At 41.6% G+C, this 18775-nt stretch overlaps 1 protein-coding gene across 5 annotated transcripts; it reads right to left on the bottom strand.

The window, feature by feature from the left end:
* Positions 1–1065: 1065 nt before the first annotated feature.
* Positions 1066–13208, bottom strand: LOC121685638. Of its 5 annotated transcripts, XM_042066257.1 has the most exons (10): positions 13058–13208; positions 12814–12875; positions 12618–12681; positions 4070–4188; positions 3862–3957; positions 3716–3769; positions 3144–3308; positions 2540–2662; positions 1480–1574; positions 1066–1430 (listed from the first exon to the last, which is right to left on the bottom strand). In XM_042066257.1, the coding sequence occupies exons 2-9, from the start codon at positions 12832–12834 to the stop codon at positions 1494–1496; spliced, it is 723 nt and encodes a 240-aa protein (XP_041922191.1). In that variant the 5' UTR covers positions 12835–12875; positions 13058–13208; the 3' UTR covers positions 1066–1430; positions 1480–1493. The 5 variants fall into 5 exon arrangements, with proteins under 5 accessions (XP_041922191.1, XP_041922190.1, XP_041922192.1 ...); XM_042066256.1 differs by having other exon boundaries at positions 1066–1574; XM_042066258.1 differs by lacking the exon at positions 13058–13208 and adding an exon at positions 12975–12992 and having other exon boundaries at positions 1066–1574.
* Between the last annotated feature and the right edge of the window lie 5567 nt (positions 13209–18775).

The following is an 18775-nucleotide window of genomic DNA, read 5'->3' as shown; positions in this document are numbered from 1 at the left end:
ACACGCTCTGGAAATTCACAATTTCGTCGCCGTTTAAAAAAAAAAAAAAAAAACATAGTCCAGTATTTCTTTCTAGAAGAGGTATAAAAATAGCGTTTTGTAGCGGCGAAATAATGTCATTCTCACTTCCACGCTAACAAGTTTTGACTAAAAACGGTAAAATCGAACTTTCTCAAAACACATCCGAATGACATGATTTTGATGTCAACTCAACGTATGTACTCCCAATCATCCGTAAATTGATCTAAAGTGCATTTTACTCCGGATAATTCCTTTAAATTAAACTCCCTCCAGGCAGACAAAGAAAGACATGATTATTTTCTGCCGAATTGTTTATTTATATGCAAGTTTTCGATTGGGTTCAAACCAATTCACCTTCCAAAGGAATGACCTGTCCTAGATCAATTGTAATTGATTCAAATGTTAGCCTACAGCACACATGTCTACTTTTGAAATGATAATTGTTTATTTGTGTATTTGAGCATCTGTGATCATTTGTTCATTTGATCATCTGTGTCAGGTGAGGCACCCACTGCTACTGCCACTGTGGGTGTGTGGTGGCATTTGGGGAGACTGCCCCTGCTGTGCCATGGAGTTTGCAGGCACACTCGTACAGCCTACTGCTATTCTGAGGGTTTCAGAATTCTCCTAAACACAGGGTCACTACAACATTTAGTAGGCCTAATCAAAGTCCTTTTAGGCAAGTCCCTCCACTCGGCGGCCATTTGCCAAAGCTTTTTGGGCACTTGTCGGGCATCCATTTCGGCAGAAATGCGCGTGCGCAAGACTTCACGACACCAATCTTGCTCCAGCGGCGAGATCACAACACATGATTGGCACGATGTCTTCACAACACACCATATGATTGCCTCAATGTATTCACATCACACCACATGATTGGCTCAACGTATTCACATGTCGACGTTTTGCCGAGAAAGGGGTGGGATATGTGTAGACAACGGCCATATAGACTGACAAACTAGCCCCATGCATTTCTATGGAGTATTTTTTGAGTGCTGTGTCTCCACATTAGAAAGTCTCTGGCCTAATCCACGTCAAAGCAGAGAAGTTATAAGTTGATTTGATTTATTTGTTAAAAAAGAACAAAACATATATTTTGATATGATTACACACAGTGTGGTTACATGTGCAGAACAATCGGAGTAAAGCACCAATCGGAGTATTATCAGAATTTGCAATAGGCCTAGGCCTACTCCAATTGAAAATGGATGAAAATGAAAAAACAATAAAAATCTTGTGTTTCACAACAATGTAAAGTTCCATAGAACTTTTTTTGAACATAATTTTGTATTTTGTAGTTTATATTTCATCAGCTTAAGTGAAGTCAGTGAGAGAAAGTCACTCTCAAGAATATTATTAATTAATTTTCCTTTTGGGGAAACAAGGTAAGTATAAAGTATAAAAATAAATGTGAAAATGTAAAATGAAGCGTAGGCTAGTGGATAGAAATCGATGTATCCTTGGCAACAGTCTTATCCGTCGCTTGGGCTCTCTTCCTCTCTGTCTTCTCTTCTCACTTCGGGGGCCGGAGGTGCGTTCACAGTGATCACAGGCTGGAACAGAGCAAACACAGAAGCCACTGAAGCTGATAAATTTTTTTTAAGATATATCACTTAATTGAAAACGGTTGTAAAATGGTTGTCAGACTTAAAGGAGAAATCCAGTGATTTTTCACATCTCCATTCCTAGAGGTCACTGAGTGTCGGTACAAAAACACCCCGAAAACAATCGGTTTTACCAAGTTGTTGCCACCAACAGCTGAAGTAGCAAGGCAGCTACAGCGTTACACTCGGGGGGGGGGAGATTACAGATAGGCCTAACTGAAGCAACGGCAACAAAGGGACTACAGATAGGCCTAACTGAAGCAACGAAAACAAAGGGGATACCTTTGTAAGGCCCTTTCATAACGCACCTTCCTCAAGGCATCTCCATAGGACAAAAGACACGTAATCAATAAATGATGTTTTCTAAACAAAGTTCGAGAGGAGCCCATAGTGGTTGATTGACAGCCATCACTCACCCTATTTCCAGTCGTAGAGTAAAACCCTCCTTACTGCCCTTTAGGTCATGCTGGAGTTGCAAAGCCTCCCACCTCCCCTGCTCCTCCATATGGGGTGTTAGCGGACATCACTCGCATGTGCCTACCAGGACCATGGCCAGTTACCAGTTCAAACTTGCTATTCTCTAGTCTACACTCTACACAAGCAATCCAATGGGCGAACTAGTGAAAGACACGTCATCAACACTGGAGACAGCACTGCAAACATGTCACCTCAACCACCTGTACCAAGAGTGTAGTGGAGGCTAAAAGCAAGTAGCCTAAACACAGTTTATCTACCCATTTCAGAAATAGTTATTCATCTCTTATAGAGTTTATTCACCTCCCAAAAGAGTTTATTCACCAATTGCAACTTTTAACCCCCCAAAAATCCCACTGTATTATCCACATTCACAATATGTACTCTCATGACACTCTTGGAACCATGTAAGGTCAGCGTGTTTGTGTATAAGGACTCACCATAAAACCGGCTGGAGAACAGCACTGGATGACTTTGCAGCAGTAGGCCGCCAGGGTGATAGAGATGCCGAGAATTGTGGCCAAGACCACTTTGGTCCCAGCGGAATAATGGTCCTCAACTTGCTGTCAGAGTGGAACAAAAAAAAGAGAATAAATGAATGGTTTAACTAATTAAAGGTTTTACTTTCTGCAAACTTTAGACATTCTTTTCCCCCTCACTACAGTTTTGCGTTTCCTTGGAATATCTTTGAGCATTTTCAATTATTTTTTATAATGCATATGCAGCATTATTTAATGTGAAGTAGATGAACTGTTAATTCTGTGATGGTCAATTGAAAAATGACTGAAATAGGCCAGTTTAATGATGACACAAGTAGGCCTACATTTTCTCAAAGGGTTGGCTACATTTTTGTCAGTGGTTGAAGAATGGAATGGAAACACTGTGTTGGGCAACAGCAGTCCTGCAAACATGCTGACAGCTGAACTGGAAACTGAATATGAAGTAGCCTAAATATTGTTTTATATATATATATATTTCCAGATGTGAGTCCATTAATCTTTGTAGGAGAAGCTCTCTCTAAACACACGCATTTATTTTGCTCACCAACAACATTGTACATGCTTCGTAGACAGTTCCGTTAACCTCATCATATGTCCAATAACGGCAAGGATCATGATGATGCATGTCTTCTAACATGCCAAGCATACACAGGAGGGTGACTCCACAGATTATGCTGGTGAAAACCTGGAGTCCCAAACAGGCCCTAAACTGGATAGAAATAAGAGTGAAAATAACCTTTACACTGTTACTTATTGCAGTGAGCTATGCATGCACTATGAAACATGATGTACCCAAATTTACCTTAAATTACCCCTGAAAACATACCAAAACCATTTCATTTATATAAGGTGGCCTTTTACATTGAAATGTCTTTTTAAGATGTGAGTGTGAACCCCCTTAAGGAGGCAATTAAGGACAATTTTATTTTATTTTAAGGTGTTGGTTCAGGGATTCAGTAGGTTTTTCTCTTTAATCAACCTTAATCTATGCACATTTAAAAACTATGATTAATTATAGAAGGGTTTCAAGGTCAAAAGTATGGCATTTATAAGGGCTGAGATTAAGGGGTTTTGTTTTCTAGTGATGCTATGCAAATAGGTTCCGCCAAAACTTACTGTGCGTAGGGAAAGATTCTGTGCTGCAATGGCCACACTTCCAGCAATAATAGGCTACAAGGAGAAATTGTGTTACTGTTCAGTCTTATTTTACAAATAATATTCTAATGCTACAGGCAGGCTTATGTCATCCCACATAAACTTACAAAAATTCCATTTATGATTTCCACAGTACTCCACCCGAGTGACCCATTGAGGAGACCGGCGTTCACCAGGAAGAATGCGAGTACAATCTGAGTGCACTGGACAGACACGCGCGCTTTAATTAAGCCCCAATGGGAATTATATGACTTTTATGACCTAAGGCATTTGTGCTTAGTAGCTATTCTACACACATTAACTGAAACTACACACCCCAAGTGCTTTGGGTTCGGACTCCAGATATTTCTTTTTTCGGTTCGGGTCCTTTTGAAATGTCACTTGAACTAGCGGTCCTGCGTTGCTTGAAGCTGAAGATGAATTTGGGTTCGACTCTGCAACGCGCGCCGTGCCGGTTCCATGTAGTAAGAAACAAATGGAATCATTGTCAAATAAAACATGGAAATCCTAGATCTGTGCTAATCTGATTGAAACTGATAGCATACATTTATTTATTTATTTAGTGATTTCGTAACAGAGAAAATAACTTGCAACCAGGCTGAGGCTACCACAACACATAGTCCACGCTAATATCACAACACTAAATCGCGTTTTTCATACATTTAGCCTTACTCATGCACATTAAAATGTAATCTTAATGTTACTAATGTTAGCTTTCTAAGAATAAACACGATTTTACCCTCCATCTCGCGTTTGTTGATGTAGTTGCCTTCCTATTCCCGAAAACAACGCCCCTTTTTAACCCTAGGAAATGTCCCCCAAGAACTGAGCTCCTCCCAGCACCTATCTGCACACTGTAGCCAGGGGTACTCAAAAATGAAAGTTTTCAGCATCCACGCAGTATCCACTTGTTTATTCAGACAAAGTTATAACAGTTATAAAACTGTTATATTTTTTAACGTTAACGTTTGGTAAGGTCCCTTGCCATTTATTATGACCGCCGCTAGCGAAGCGGTCATATAGATTGTCAAAGTTTTTAGTTTTATTTATTTATTTATTTTTGTCATCTACTTCCTGAATCTTTGGTCAACGATACCCGGGACACCGAAACACCGGGGCACATGAAATTTGGTGTTGGTATGTAGCCCCCAAATTTGGTTTGGTCCCCGGGGGCCACCCCCCCCCCCCCCACGCTGGGCCCCCGAAACCCAAAAATTTCAGTTTTTCCTAAATAACTACCTGAACCGTGGCACCGAGGATGAAGACATTTTTATGGTATGTTGGTCTCAAGGGCCCACATCAACCTAGCCCATAATCACTCATTTGTGATTTGCACCCCCCCCGGTAAACAAATAAAATGCAATATCATTCTGCTTTAATCGCCCCTCTCTTTAGTTAAGATGTTCAAAACTGCACCAAATTGTATGTGTATGATTAACCTGACTCTGGGGGTATGCCAAGTTTCGTAGAATTTCATCCATGGGGGGGTCTAAAAAAATGAAGTTATGTGTACATTTAGTGACTGTACACTCCATACATACACACGCACACACAGGCACGCACATACTATCGGTATCGGCAATTAGAATGGCCGATACATAATTACAAATTCAGTAGGATTAAAGGAAAACCAAATATTCATCATCATTTGGCAGCATTTCCAGTATTGGCGTTACGTAGTCGTTTGTCCACCAGATGGAGACGTAATTTTGTTGGAAGTTAATCTAAAGTGGGTTGGAAAGAAGCTTCAGGACAACACTGTAGTTTACCGCAGATAACGTCTAATAAGTAAGTAAATAAATAAGTAAGTAAGTAAGTAAGTTTTATTTATAAAGCACATTTAAAGCAGTGCAAAACTGACCAAAGTGCTGTACAGTGACTAGCTAGAATGAAAATAGATAAATAAATAAAAGCACGCAGTGTACAGTTGCAACACTGGCATTCCAATAGACAAAAAAGAAAAACATCTGCACGCAGTGTACAGTTGCAACACTGACAGCATTGATTAATAAGATACATAAAGTGAGCTAAGAGCAATTTAGATACATAAAGTAATTAAAACAGTGTCAAAGCAGCGGTCCCCAACCACCGGGTCGTGGCCCGGGACATTCCTAACAGGGCCGTAGCCTACGACAACAGTTTAAAAAAAATGCATGCAAACTAAATAAACTCAATTTAATTCGCAATAATGTCACATTCGCAATAATACCCACTGACGATGGTGAGCCAGATACCTCAAAGAAAAAGAAGGGCTCATTCAATACGAAATATGACGAGTCGTATTTAAAATATGGTTTCGCAGAGACCGGTGACTCGCATGCACAAAGTCCTTTATGTGTGGTATTTGGCGATAAGTTGTCAAACGAAGCAATGAAACCATCAAAGCTAATTCGACAACTAGAGTCCAAGCATCCTACACTTAAAGACAAACTCCTTGAGTTCTTCGAGCGTAAGAAACGCGAGCAAGAAGGACAAAAAACTAGTGCGTAAAGCAACCACATCGGTGAACGTGGCTGCGCTAAAAGCCTCATAGTGGCTATTTGGATTGCTAAATCTAAAAAGCCCTTTACTATTGGGGAAGAGTTAATTCAGCCTGCTGGTAAAGGCATGTGCAATGAACTCCTTGGGGAGGCTGCAGCTAAAAAAATAGCTCAGGTATCTGCAAGCACTGTCCATAGGCGAATTGATGATATGTCAGAGGATATTGAGGCACAGTTGTTAGAGAGGGTGAATGGGTCACCGTGGTACGCTATCCAAGTTGGTTGGATGCAGGTCACTGGCCAGGGTGTTTGAGTTGCGAGAGCCGCTGCAGAGATTTCTTACAGAAAAAAAGTCACCGTTAGCTGCATATTTTAGTGATGAGGGCTGGGTGTCGCTTACCTGTGTACGTCGCTTACCTGCGACGAGTAAGAATGAACAGGTATGATAAAGGATCAGATTCCAAAAATAATTATGTGGAAATGCATGGATTCCAGTTGCTGCTACTGGAAGAAACTGGAATCCATGCATTTCCACTGAATTATTTTTGGAATCTGATCCCTTATCATACCTGTTCATTCTTACTCATGGCTCTACATATTAGGCCTGTCAAACTCGATTCCTTTTAAGGATCCGGGTTATTCTGAGTCACTCACTAAACTGATCCGGGTTGAATGAGTCACTTGAGTCAGTATTGCTAAATCGCAAAGAAATTCAGTCCTACGTTCAAGCAGTGCAGTGGGGTGCTTCATTTCGTTAAGTGCCTTCTCATGTTGGATGTGGATCCTCCATGATTTGAAACCAGGTTTTTGCAGTACTTGCATTTAGCCTTTAGAGTTTTGCTCTCCTGGTCAGTGCATCCACACATTGTTCATCTTTTTGGTGCTCATGTTCAGAAACGTTGATCTTATTGACAGAGAGGGTAGCCTATATTATAATAATATATTATTTGTTGTTGTTTTGTTAACAATAGAAAAGTTTGCCTATGTCTAATGCTACTCTGCTACAATGTTTATTACCACTACTATATACTAATAATAATCATAGTTATACTGTTAGGTAGCCTAATATAATATAATATAATATAATATAAAATAGCCTAATATAATAGCATCAAAACCTCCACCCACTCACGGGAAAGAAAGCAGTTTGAGCCAGACTGTTTATTTATTGTCTTAACCTAGCCTAAGCAATTGACTTTCAATGTAGACATAGAAACAGGAACGTAGAAATGCCCTGCAGTCAATAAATTATTATTATTGTTATTATACTACTACTACTACTATTCTCATTAGGCCTATTATCATGACAATGTAGCCGGCTGATTCGACTGACTCGCACTCATAACAACATAACGTAACCGGTCCGCCCGGCTGATCCAAATGACCCAGGTAGGCTAGCCTTCTCAAGCAACTCCATACAGAGCTTGCAATGTTTCGGACTGTCTTCGCGACCTAATTGCTTTTTAAAGTACATATATGTTATAAATATATGTTATTTCAGAAGTGAAAGCATGGCTTTTGTTGTGGATTTTCTTTTAACCTTGACGAGGATTTACTCGCTCCTCTAAAGATCCACTCATGACAACGTAGCCGGCTGATTCGGCTGACTCGCACTCATAACAACAACGTAACCGGCCCGCCTGGCTGATCCGACTGACCCAGGTAGTATACTCTCCATACAGAGCTTGCTATTGTTTTGGACTGTCTTCGCGACCTAATTGCATTTTAAAGTAGGCTATGCTTGCAGAACATATGTTATTTCAGAATTGAAAGCATGGCTTTTGTTGTGGATTTGCTTTTCACGTTGATGAGGAGTTACTCGCTCCTCTAAAGATCCACTCATGACAACGTAGCCGGCTGATTCGGCTGACTCGCAGTCATAACAACATAACGTAACCGGCCCGCCCAGCTGATCCGACTGACTCAGGTAGGCTAGCCTACTCAAGCAACTCCATACAGAGCTTGCAATGTTTCGGACTGTCTTTGCGACCTAATTGCATTTTATAGTAGGCTATGCGTGAAGAATATATGTTATTTCAGAAGTGAAAGCATGGCTTTTGTTGTGGATTTGTTTTTCACCTTGACGAGGAGTTACTCGCTGCTCTAAAGATCCACTCATGACAACGTAGCCGGCTGATTCGGCTGACTCGCACTCATAAAACAACGTAACCGGCCTGCCCGGCTGATTCAACTGACCTGGGTAGATACTCAAGCAGCTCCATGAGCGTGCAGTTCGGACTGTCTGCACGACCTAATTGCATTTTAATATGCTACATCTATACACCAAATCTAATTATGTCTAGGCTACATGCAGAACATTGAATGTTATTTCAGAAGTGAAAGAATAGCTTTTGTTGTGGAATTGCTTTTCACCTCGAGGAGGAGCTACTCGCTCTCGCAGATCCACTCATGACAACGTAGCCGGCTGATTCGACTGACTCGTACTCAACGTAGCTTAACCGGCCGGCTGATCCGACTAACCCGGATTGCTACTCAGCCGCTCCAATCTGAGTCCCATGGTCTGCGAGTCTGCAATGTTTCCGGCTCTGCGGGAAGTTAACCAGTTATCTCGGACTGCCTGCTCACTCAGTTGCTTGAGTTGATTTGTGGAGTTGTGGTTGCCTACGAAATTGTTACATTTTTGGCAGCTATGATGGCTAGGGCTAAGAGGCTAGCTAATGTTGCAAGAGTTTTGTGTGTGGCGCAGTTTATCGTTTTAGATTGAATTGTAGTAGGACTCAACTGATCCGAGTTAATGATACTAGAGACTTGCGACTCATGGGTTAATTTAAAGACACGGGTGAAAGATCCGAGTGAGTCACGACTCAAACACTTTTACTACATATCGTGACTAAATTCAAGATGGCTGCAAACGCTAAACTTCGTGAAGATACTGTCTGCATAAATCGTCTTGTAAGTAAACTACCAGTACTTTTTCAAAGTTCTCAATGTCTCGTTTTAAATGTCATGGCCCTCGGAAGTCTACCAATGAAGTGTGGAGATACACTGAGCTTCAAAATGGTGTAAAACAGTGATTTATTTGCATGGCTAGCCCGATGCCGAAGCACCACCATTGAAAAAGCTGTTGGTAGCATCGCTAACTAGCGCCAGATTTTTGAGTGCAGGGGACAAGCCGTGATGGGCTATGAGACGTATGTTCACACTCGGTATCATGTTTCAACATACTTTAGGTCAATACCACACCGGAATTCTCCTTTAAACTGGCAGATAAAGTCCAAGCTTGATTTGTGGGTACGACGAGTGGATCGAGGTGTATATGTTCCAAACAGTAGTTTTGGGAGAGACTGAGGCAGGGCCATTTCTCTCGCAGCTCGTGCACGATCACCTTGTTGCTTGTTTCTTGAATTTCCCCATGGGGATCAATAAAGTATCTATCTATCTATCTATCTATTGCGCTTTCAAATGAGTTTGAGCGTTACTTCCCATCCTCCAAAGATCCACGGCAAACCAATGAGTGGGTCCGCAACCCATTTGTCAATATCCCGAATAGTCCTAACTTGTCAGCGCAGGAGGAAGAGCAGTTGATCGAAATTGCAAATGACGGTGGTCTTAAGAGTGTGTAGGCTATGAGGAAACCTCTCTGGCGGGTTTTTGGATGAAAACCAAAGCAGAATATCCCGAGATCCCGCAGTAAAAGCGCTGAAAACGTTGCTACCATTTCCCACCACGTAGCCTATATGCGAGGCCAGGTTTTCGGCAATGACTGCAACTAAGACCAAATTGCGCAATCGACTGGACATTTCAAACACACTGAGGGTGTCACCAAAGATTCTATAGTTAACTTTATCAACCGTCTCTGGTGTCACTGTCTTCCATCACCCCCAGATGGAACCTTCTTGTTGCAGGGAAACAAGCACAGGGCTCCCACTGACAATCTTTGCTGATTATATTCGTAATGCACGTTTAGTTCCTATGTTTTGTTACCATATTTTGTTAAGCATGTTCACACATGATAGATGTAGCTTCAAGTTGTTCAATTTTCATAGTTCATATTGTTCAATTTTCACTTCTTCAAGTTCACGTTTTTCACATTTTTAAGAGTTCGTTACCTTCACTGTTCATACATAACTGGAGCTAGTTCTTTTCAAGTAATGCATGCACAACACGGAACATGGAACCCCCGAACCCCCGGTCCGTGAAAAAAAAATGGGAATCAAACGGTCCATGGTACATAAAAGGTTGGGGACCCCTGTAAGAAGAAGCTAAAAACTAAGGGGCAAAGGCTAAAAGTATATAAAGTACAATAAAAGCAAGATAAAAGAAATGAAGATCTAAGAGGCAAAGGCCAATGTATATAGGTAGGTTTTAAGTCTAGATGTAAAAGCAGCAGTCGTGGGAGCAGATCTGATATCGGGAGGTAAACCGTTCCAGAGGCATGGAGCTGCAATGTCAGAAGCACGATCCCCTTTTTGCTTCAGGCGGGACCGGCCAACATGGAGAAGATCAATTGTCAGTAGACCTGAGGGGCCTGGATGCAGAGCAATGCTGTAGCATGTCTGAGATGTATATAGGGGCCTGGCCATGGAGGGACTTAAAAACTAGAAGGAGCATTTTAAACTGGATTCTAAAACAAATAGGGAGCCAGTGCAGAGAGGAGAGGACAGGGGTGATGTGTTCCCTGCCTCTTGTTGCTTGTTAAAAGCCGGGCAGCAGCGTTCTGCACCAACTGCAGGTGGGCATCCTAGGGTAGGATGATGTTCACATGAAATGTAAGTCCCATTTCTTCTTGAAGCCGAAATAAATCTGAGAATGTTTAACTGCAGGTATGTTCATCTCATACAAGTTGATACTTACGACCTAGGTAAAATAATGTTAGGCCTACCGTTAGCATTGGTTGAGTGATGGAGGCCAATTTGATTATTGACCAGTGTATTTGTAGAAAATCATAAATGCGTTACCAAGCAAATTGATATCACCGCTGTAATTGTATCTTTCGACAGTCATCTTCTTTTCTGACCATATACAGGAGCTAAGTGAGTTAGTCCTGAACGATAACCTGTCTATGAAGTACCCTAAACAGGCTGGGACATTTCTGCTTGCTAAATAGGTTTTTCTGCTGTTGATTCTGTGACAGGGCCCTCAGGTTTATCCAACTAAATGGATGAGGACAGAGGCAGTAGTATAAACAATGTTATATTTATTATTTCTTTTCTTTGTTTAAAACGGATGGCAGGGGCGTACAGTAGGTAAATCCGATAAAAACAAAATCACAATACACAACACAAAATAATCAAAGAAAACAAAATGTAACACATAACCATAGATTAAATGCCCAGTGGATTGGTGGCTGCTACACGGCCTGAATTAACACAGTAACCCTCGGATGGCTGCCCAGCCCCAAAAGTGATCTATGGCCATACACACACACAAACACAAGTGTAACACTCAAGCTTTCTAAATACAACCCACACGAGTATAAATAGGTGTTCAGTACACGCTCAACCACTAGAATGTGCCCTCACCGCAAACTAGGGGAAGGCGGCAGTCCTAGAGTACCTTAACTGTGTTACCTAATAGACCTAGCAGGCCATACTAGCAAACAGGGGGAAGGAGGGGGCATTCAATAAAGGAAACAATACAAGACAAAACAAAAACAAGACAAACACGCTATTCAGCGCCAGTGGAGTGCTACCGATACAGCTACAATGAATAGCAGAAGCTATAATGAACTAATACTACCTGGGACATAGACCCCTATGGCCCAAGAGTAACAGTCTACTGTGTGGAGAAACTAGGTTGGGAGTCACAAAGAACTCAATATGAACTAATACCACCTGGGGCATAGATAGACCCCTATGCCCCAGGAGTAACAGTCTCCCGTGTGGATAAGCTAAGTCAGGGGTTACAAGAACCCATTAAAAACTAATACTGCCGGGGGGAGGGATAAGTCTCAATAGCCTCGGAGTAACAGTCTGAAATCGCTAACTGGCTGCTAATATGAGCTCAGGGATGGCAACAGCACTACACCTGGTCGTGTAACAGACCCTGGCAAACAGTGTAAATGCACCAGTGTATCACACTCAGACAAGCATACAACACAAAGAAAATAAACCAACACAAACAAGCATACCGTACATCCAACTTTGACGTGCTGTTAGTTTAACACTGACTAATACCAAAAGAAACTCTAATGGGGGAAAACAGTGGTCAAACTGTGATAGACAGCCAGCTGTGATCTACAACAGAGAGAAACGTTTAACACCCTGGTCCATGGTTATGTCGCATTTCATAACAATACACAACAGTTTTTATGAAGTTTAATTGTTCATAAGTCAAGCGACATGTAAAAAAAAGAAAACATTGTACCAGATACATATTTAAAATAGGACCGTTACACTGTTAGAACAATAACCAATGCCTACCTCGGCCTTTTCCACAATGCGAGCTAGCCCAGGGGAACAGGAGCAGAGGAGGGAAGTGTGTCAGCTATAAAAACAAGGGAGCGAAAATTACAGACGCTGCATGCTGTTGTTTGGCCCGTATAGCTCACTTAGTCTGCTCACATTAGTTGAGTGTTTGACCATAGCTATTGCAATGTTGCTATTGTAAGAGGCCTACCTCCACGTTCAGCATTCGCATTGGTAGTCACAGGGAAACAGGAGTAGGGAGGAGATGACAGTCTATAGCAAGATGAGCCAAACGTTACGACACTACAACCACCTGCCCCGTGTTCAAACTACGTGGCCAAACACAAACTCTCACTTTATGCTATTACCTACATGTCAGACAAACGTTCGTGGTCTACGGCAGTGGCAACAACTCACATCAAAAGTGTAAGGAGTACATGAAACATTCCACCTACCCAGACCACAGCGAGGGAGTTGTTCGCAACCAAAACCCAGCATGAAGTGCGCGGTTTGTACCGACCAGCGACAAGCAACTTGCGTACCAAACAATTTAGGAGAGCTTCTTTTGTGTTTGTCGGGAAGGAAGTGACGTACCCATGACCCCCAGCCCGCACGCCCAGGTGATTGAAATTAGTCGTGATCCTGACCTGATCACAATTCACTCACAGTCCTTGGTGGCCCTGTCAGTGATTTGTAAAATGTTGCATTACAGTAAGACCACAAAAAGTCTCAAAAAGCATCTGAGCTAACGTTAATTCCCAAACAATCCTCTATTTTCAAAGGTGTTTCAAGTAATGTTAAAGCGATGGTTCGGAGTAATTTCACCCTAGGGTCCTTTGCACCTAACCTGACTCTCACCAGATGAATTTCGTTCCGCTTAGCTCCGCCTAGCTTCACTCACATCCATCTGGGACCTCTTCCATTGAGAGTGATTTCTGCACCCGATTTTATGGTACAGCCAATCAGGACGCAGGGCTGGAGTTTCATAGATGTGACATAGCGTAGAAGCGACAGTGAGACTAATATCAGCGTCACGGGTTGGCTTCGATGTGAGTGGTTGAAGTAGCACGTCAATAGATGACGGACAAGTGGCTTATTCAATCATATGCAAGCATTTTTTGATTAGGCCCAGCCTTCTGAAGCAACACTCCAATGGATTGGTCCCAGATGGATGAATGGAGCTAGGCGGAACGAAATTCATCTGGCGAGAGGTTACTTTGCACCATGACCCCGAGCCAAACACCCTCCCAGAACCTGTTTTCCCTTGGTCGAACCCTGGTCGAGTAGCCCTGTCAGAAACTAATGAGTTTCTGCAGGCGTAATGGAACCAACTTTTATCTCGTAAATTACCCCACTAATAATGCCCTGAATGGTACGAAACTTCTACAGTATGTTCTTTACTCATAAAACGAGGCATTGAAAAGTTTGTAAGTACACCAGGAGTTTATTTCGTGATTTGGGAAAAGCCCGCAAAAGTCCTGGCAGGAAACATGCATAAGGATGTAGATCCAGGAATGCACTAATATTTTGTTCGTAGTACCAGTTTGCAACAATTATTAGTTAACACTAAGTTGTAAACACTTCTGAAAAAAATATATTAAAAACTGGATATACCAAAAAACGTTGATGTAATTGCTTCCTGCCAGGACTTTTACGGGCTTTTCCCAAATCACGAAAGTAACGTCGATGCAGCGGTATAGTAGCAGATAGTAGCATCCATCAGGCAAGTGCTATTTAAACTAGATGTACCGCATAGCGGTACAAAATATGACCGCCGCTCAGTCCTGTACATCCGTTCCGCGAAAAGAAATCACACTTCAATTTGTCTCCATATTTTACTCCATCCCCCACTCTTGAAACTTTTGTGTATGTTTGTTTGGCATGCCTGAGTGTGTACTTTATTGTCAATGCACAAATTAAGTAACAGTAGTCTGAGTTATTGTTAATGCACAAATTAAGTAACAGTAGTCTGAAACGAAATGCTGTTTTACATCTAACCAGTGGTGCAAATAACTGACATGTCCAAATGGGCCTTGATGAAATGCGTCGCTAGACTGTTCATACACATTTTAACGGGCCAAAGTTGAAGAGCTGTTGTCCGTTATTGTTCGTGCAAATATAGGCTGATTCATGTTCCCTTGCATTGTGTAACTGAGGTCCATGGCTAGTCTGGCTTTCACCAGACCAAGCTCAATCTTTTAAGAAATCAAAAAATAAATAGCGGGCAGATCAGGCTGGGTTCACCCAGCCTAGTCCATAGGCACCCGATATTGTTTAATTTTCCGATTGAGATATCCACGCTCTGGCTATTCTAAATGCAAAAATACATCAGGGAGTTATGACAAAACTGTAACTAACAAACTAGATCCTAATAGAAAGCTGTTAGCTTCCCTAAGCTACAGGTAGGCTTATATGGTAGACCTATTTACAACATAAATTGTCAATAGGCTATGCTGGCGACACAAATAAAATCTCCTTTGGAAACCAATGGCTCACGCCTTACAGTATCAAGCGGACTTAAACTGCCATATCGTGGCGAAAAGTTGTAATAAAATTCACGCAGCTCCATGAGTCAAGGAAAGCGCGAATGAAGTAGCCACTTCTAAATGGGACCCACTACACAGTAGCTTAAGCAAAGATTGTTAAGGCGGAGCTCCGCCTTAACAATCTTTGGCTTAAGGTGTGTTGCTAAAGCAGCCATAATGAAATGAAGGTGTCATTGTTTGGATACTTCACACACACATGCTTTTTAATTTCACAGACTACAACTACCAAGCTGGAATCAAAGCACATCGATTCCCCTCTCACACCCTGCACGCACTTAAAACAAAATAAACAGGCGTCTCAGTCTCACGCATGTATAGGCAAAACTGTATCAGACCGGTGTAACGTTGGTAAATCTTCCATTGCACAGAATGATTTTTGTAGCACGTGCAACAAATGACAGTCGAAAGATACAATTACAGTGCTGCTATCAATTTGCTTGGTATAACCGCATTTATAGTTTTCTACAAATGCAATCAATCAAATTGGCCTCCATCACTCAACCAACGCTAAAGGTAACACCTAGGTCCTTATTGATATTATAAGATTAACGTACCTGCAGTAAAAACCAAGCATGTCCGATAAACATTCTCAGATTTATTTCGGCTTCAAGAAGAAATGGGAATTACACTTCATGTGAACATCGTCCTATACTTATTAGACGTTCTCTGCGGTAAACTACAGTCCTTGTAGGAAGCGTCCATTGTTTTTCCAACCTACTTTTAACTTCCAACAAAATTACGTCTCACTGCAACGATGCGCCATCTAGTGGACAAACGACTACTTATCGCCAATACTGGAAATGCAGCCATGATGATGATGATGAATATTTATTTTGGCTTTCTTTTAATCCTACTGAATTTGTAATTATATATATGTAATTAATACTGATAGTATGTGGGTGCCTGTGTGTGTGTGCATGTGTATATGTGTGCACCGCCATCTACAGGCCAATGAGTGTACAGTCACTAAATGTACACATAACCTAATTTTTTTAGACACCCCCATGGATGAAATTCTACGAAACTTGGCATACCCCCAGAGAATGCCAGGTCAATCATACACATAAAATTTGGTGCAGTTCTGAACATCTTAACTGAAGATAGGGGCAATTAAAGCAGAATAATATTGCATTTTCTTTTTTTACCGGGGGGTGCAAATCACAAATGAGTGATTATGGGCCAGGTTGATGTGGGCCCTTGAGACCAACATACCATAAAAGATTCTTCATCCTCAGTGCCACGGTTCAGGTAGTTATTTAGGAAAAACTGCTTTTTTTGCGGTTCGGGGGGCCCAGCACGGGGGGGGGGGGAGTGGCCCCCATGGACGGAACAAAAATTTTCCGTAAAAGTCTAGTGGGGCTACATACCCACCAAATTTCATGTGCCCCGTGGTTCGGTGTCCCGGGTATCGTTGACCAAAAATTCAGGAAGTAGATGACAGGAAAAAAAAAAAAAAAACTTTGACAATCCCTAGCCTCGTTTTATGAGTAATGAGTAAAGAACATACTGTAGAAGTTTCGTACATTCAGGGCATTATTAGTGGGGTAATTTACGAGATTCCATTCGTAGTTGGTTCCATTACGCCTGCAGAAACTCATTCTGACAGCGCTACTCGACCAGGGTTCGACCAAGGGAAAACAGGTTCTGGGAGAATGTTTGGCTCGGGGTCATGGTGCAAAGGACCCTAGGGTGAAATTACTCCGAACCATCGCTCTAAGGAAGAGCATGGCTCAAAGTAAAGTAACTAGGGCTGAGACGACGTAATTGACTAGACTAGGCCTACATAAATTCGTCAAAGTGAATCATTTGTGTCAACTCGTCACAATGTAGATTTATGAATGCACCAGTGATGATCTAGGCTACATCTCCATTTAAACCAAATGTTTTAGAGCGCACTTTGAGAGATGTATCCAGGGCAGGGCTGTACCTGTTGCACGTGCTACAAAAATCATTCTGTGCGATGGATGATTTACTACGTCTGATACAGTTTTGCCTATGGCTACATGCGTGAGACTGAGACGCTTGTTTGTTTGTTTGAAGTGCTTGTTTAGGGTGTGACTGTGAGAGGTGAATCAATGTACTTTGATTTCAGCTTAGTTGTAGTCTATGCGATTAAAAAGCATGTGTGTGTGGGAAGTATCCAAACAATGATAACACTTTCATTATGGCTGCTTTAGCCACAGACCTTCAGCTACTGTACAGTGGGTCCCATTTAGAAGTAGCCACTTCATTCGCGCTTTCTGGGATTCACGCAGCTGGGTGAAATGTAGGCCTATTACAACTTTTCGCCAAGAGGTGGCACCTTAAGTCCGCTTGATACTGTAAGCCAGGTGTTTTCAACCAGTGGTCCGCGGCTATCAGTATTTTTCCCACAAACAATAACGGACGCAGCTCTCAACTTGGCCCATTAAAATGTCTAGCGACGCATTTCATGAAGGCCCTTTTGGACATGTCAGTTATTTGTACCACTGGTTAGATGTAAAACTGCATTTCGTTTTAGACTATTGGTATTTAATTTGTGCATTGACAATAAAGTTGAATATCATATGAAGTAAAGATGACTAAAATCATGCATATAGAAGAAGAAACATTCACAAAAATCCATGGCATGACCTCTTCTTGATAGCTGTTGAAAACAGCATGGAAATGACAGGGATTGTTTTGTTTGTTAATAAATAAATAAATAAATAAATGTAAAACTGCTACCTTCTGCTTTCCCCAAATACAATGTAGCCTACAGGTGTACATGACCTTTCATCAGTCCAGTTGCAAGTTGGGTCCGACCCCCCCCCATGAGACTTGGACCCTCCCAAAAGGGATGAAAATAATAGTTTGGGGGTACTGAAAAAATGTAATACAATTTTATGTTATCGAATAATGCATGTAATTAAATGCAGTATTAGTATCACATACCAACAATTCAGGATATAATCTAATGAAATACGATTTTCAAACCCCTATTGGGCTGTACCATTTCTCTGATACGTTCAGACTGTGTTCTTTGCTATGATATAATACCGATGAATTAAAACAAATGCACAGTGGAGGCTGCAAAAGCCTGATATACGAATGGGTTAAGAAACGGTGGCCATACATTTGTCTAATATCAGGCGCACAGGAACCTATTGACCAGGGGTGCTGAATAACAAAAATAATGGATGTCCGACGATTTCTCCCCTCCTGGACATGTTTCGGATTTTGACTGCTAAATACATCCTTTTAGTGCAGTGTGCGGGTGATAGAGAGAAGTTTTAGGGATCAATAAAGTATATCTATCTATCTATCTATCTACGTCCTGGGCAGCCACAAATTCCAATGTTCCGCGACAGAATTCCGACTCCACTGCACCCACCCTAACCCCACAGAAGCGCACTTGACATCATTAGCCTATTTCAGGCTAAGGAATTTTACTTTTCTGATCGTGAAAACCACACCAGAGATGTTTGGCTTTAAATATAGGCTAATAATCAGGCTGCAATGTTCTCGCAAATAATTCCTGAATAGCCTAAAGTGTGTCGTCTCCACAGCAAGAATGTGTCCTAATAATTTCTATCTTAGCGACTAGTGAAATGATTTCACTAGCTATAATTTATTAATGTTGCAAAACTGTACAACACAATTAAAGTT

The sequence above is a fragment of the Alosa sapidissima genome, chromosome 16 (assembly GCF_018492685.1).
Source record: "Alosa sapidissima isolate fAloSap1 chromosome 16, fAloSap1.pri, whole genome shotgun sequence".
Taxonomy (NCBI): domain Eukaryota; kingdom Metazoa; phylum Chordata; class Actinopteri; order Clupeiformes; family Clupeidae; genus Alosa; species Alosa sapidissima.
Note: the sequence above shows the minus strand (reverse complement) of the source record. Positions and strands in the feature narration are given on the sequence as shown.

Bases quoted from the DNA above. Each gene is read 5' to 3' on its own strand.
- LOC121685638 (XM_042066256.1), bottom strand. From the start codon at position 12,834: ATGCGAATGCTGAACGTGGAG. The intron at 12,682-12,813 runs GTAGGCCTCTTA...TTGTTTTTATAG, and splicing joins TGCGAATGCTGAACGTGGAG to CTGACACACTTCCCTCCTCT. The intron at 3,770-3,861 runs GTAAGTTTATGT...TTCTCCTTGTAG, and splicing joins AAATCATAAATGGAATTTTT to CCTATTATTGCTGGAAGTGT.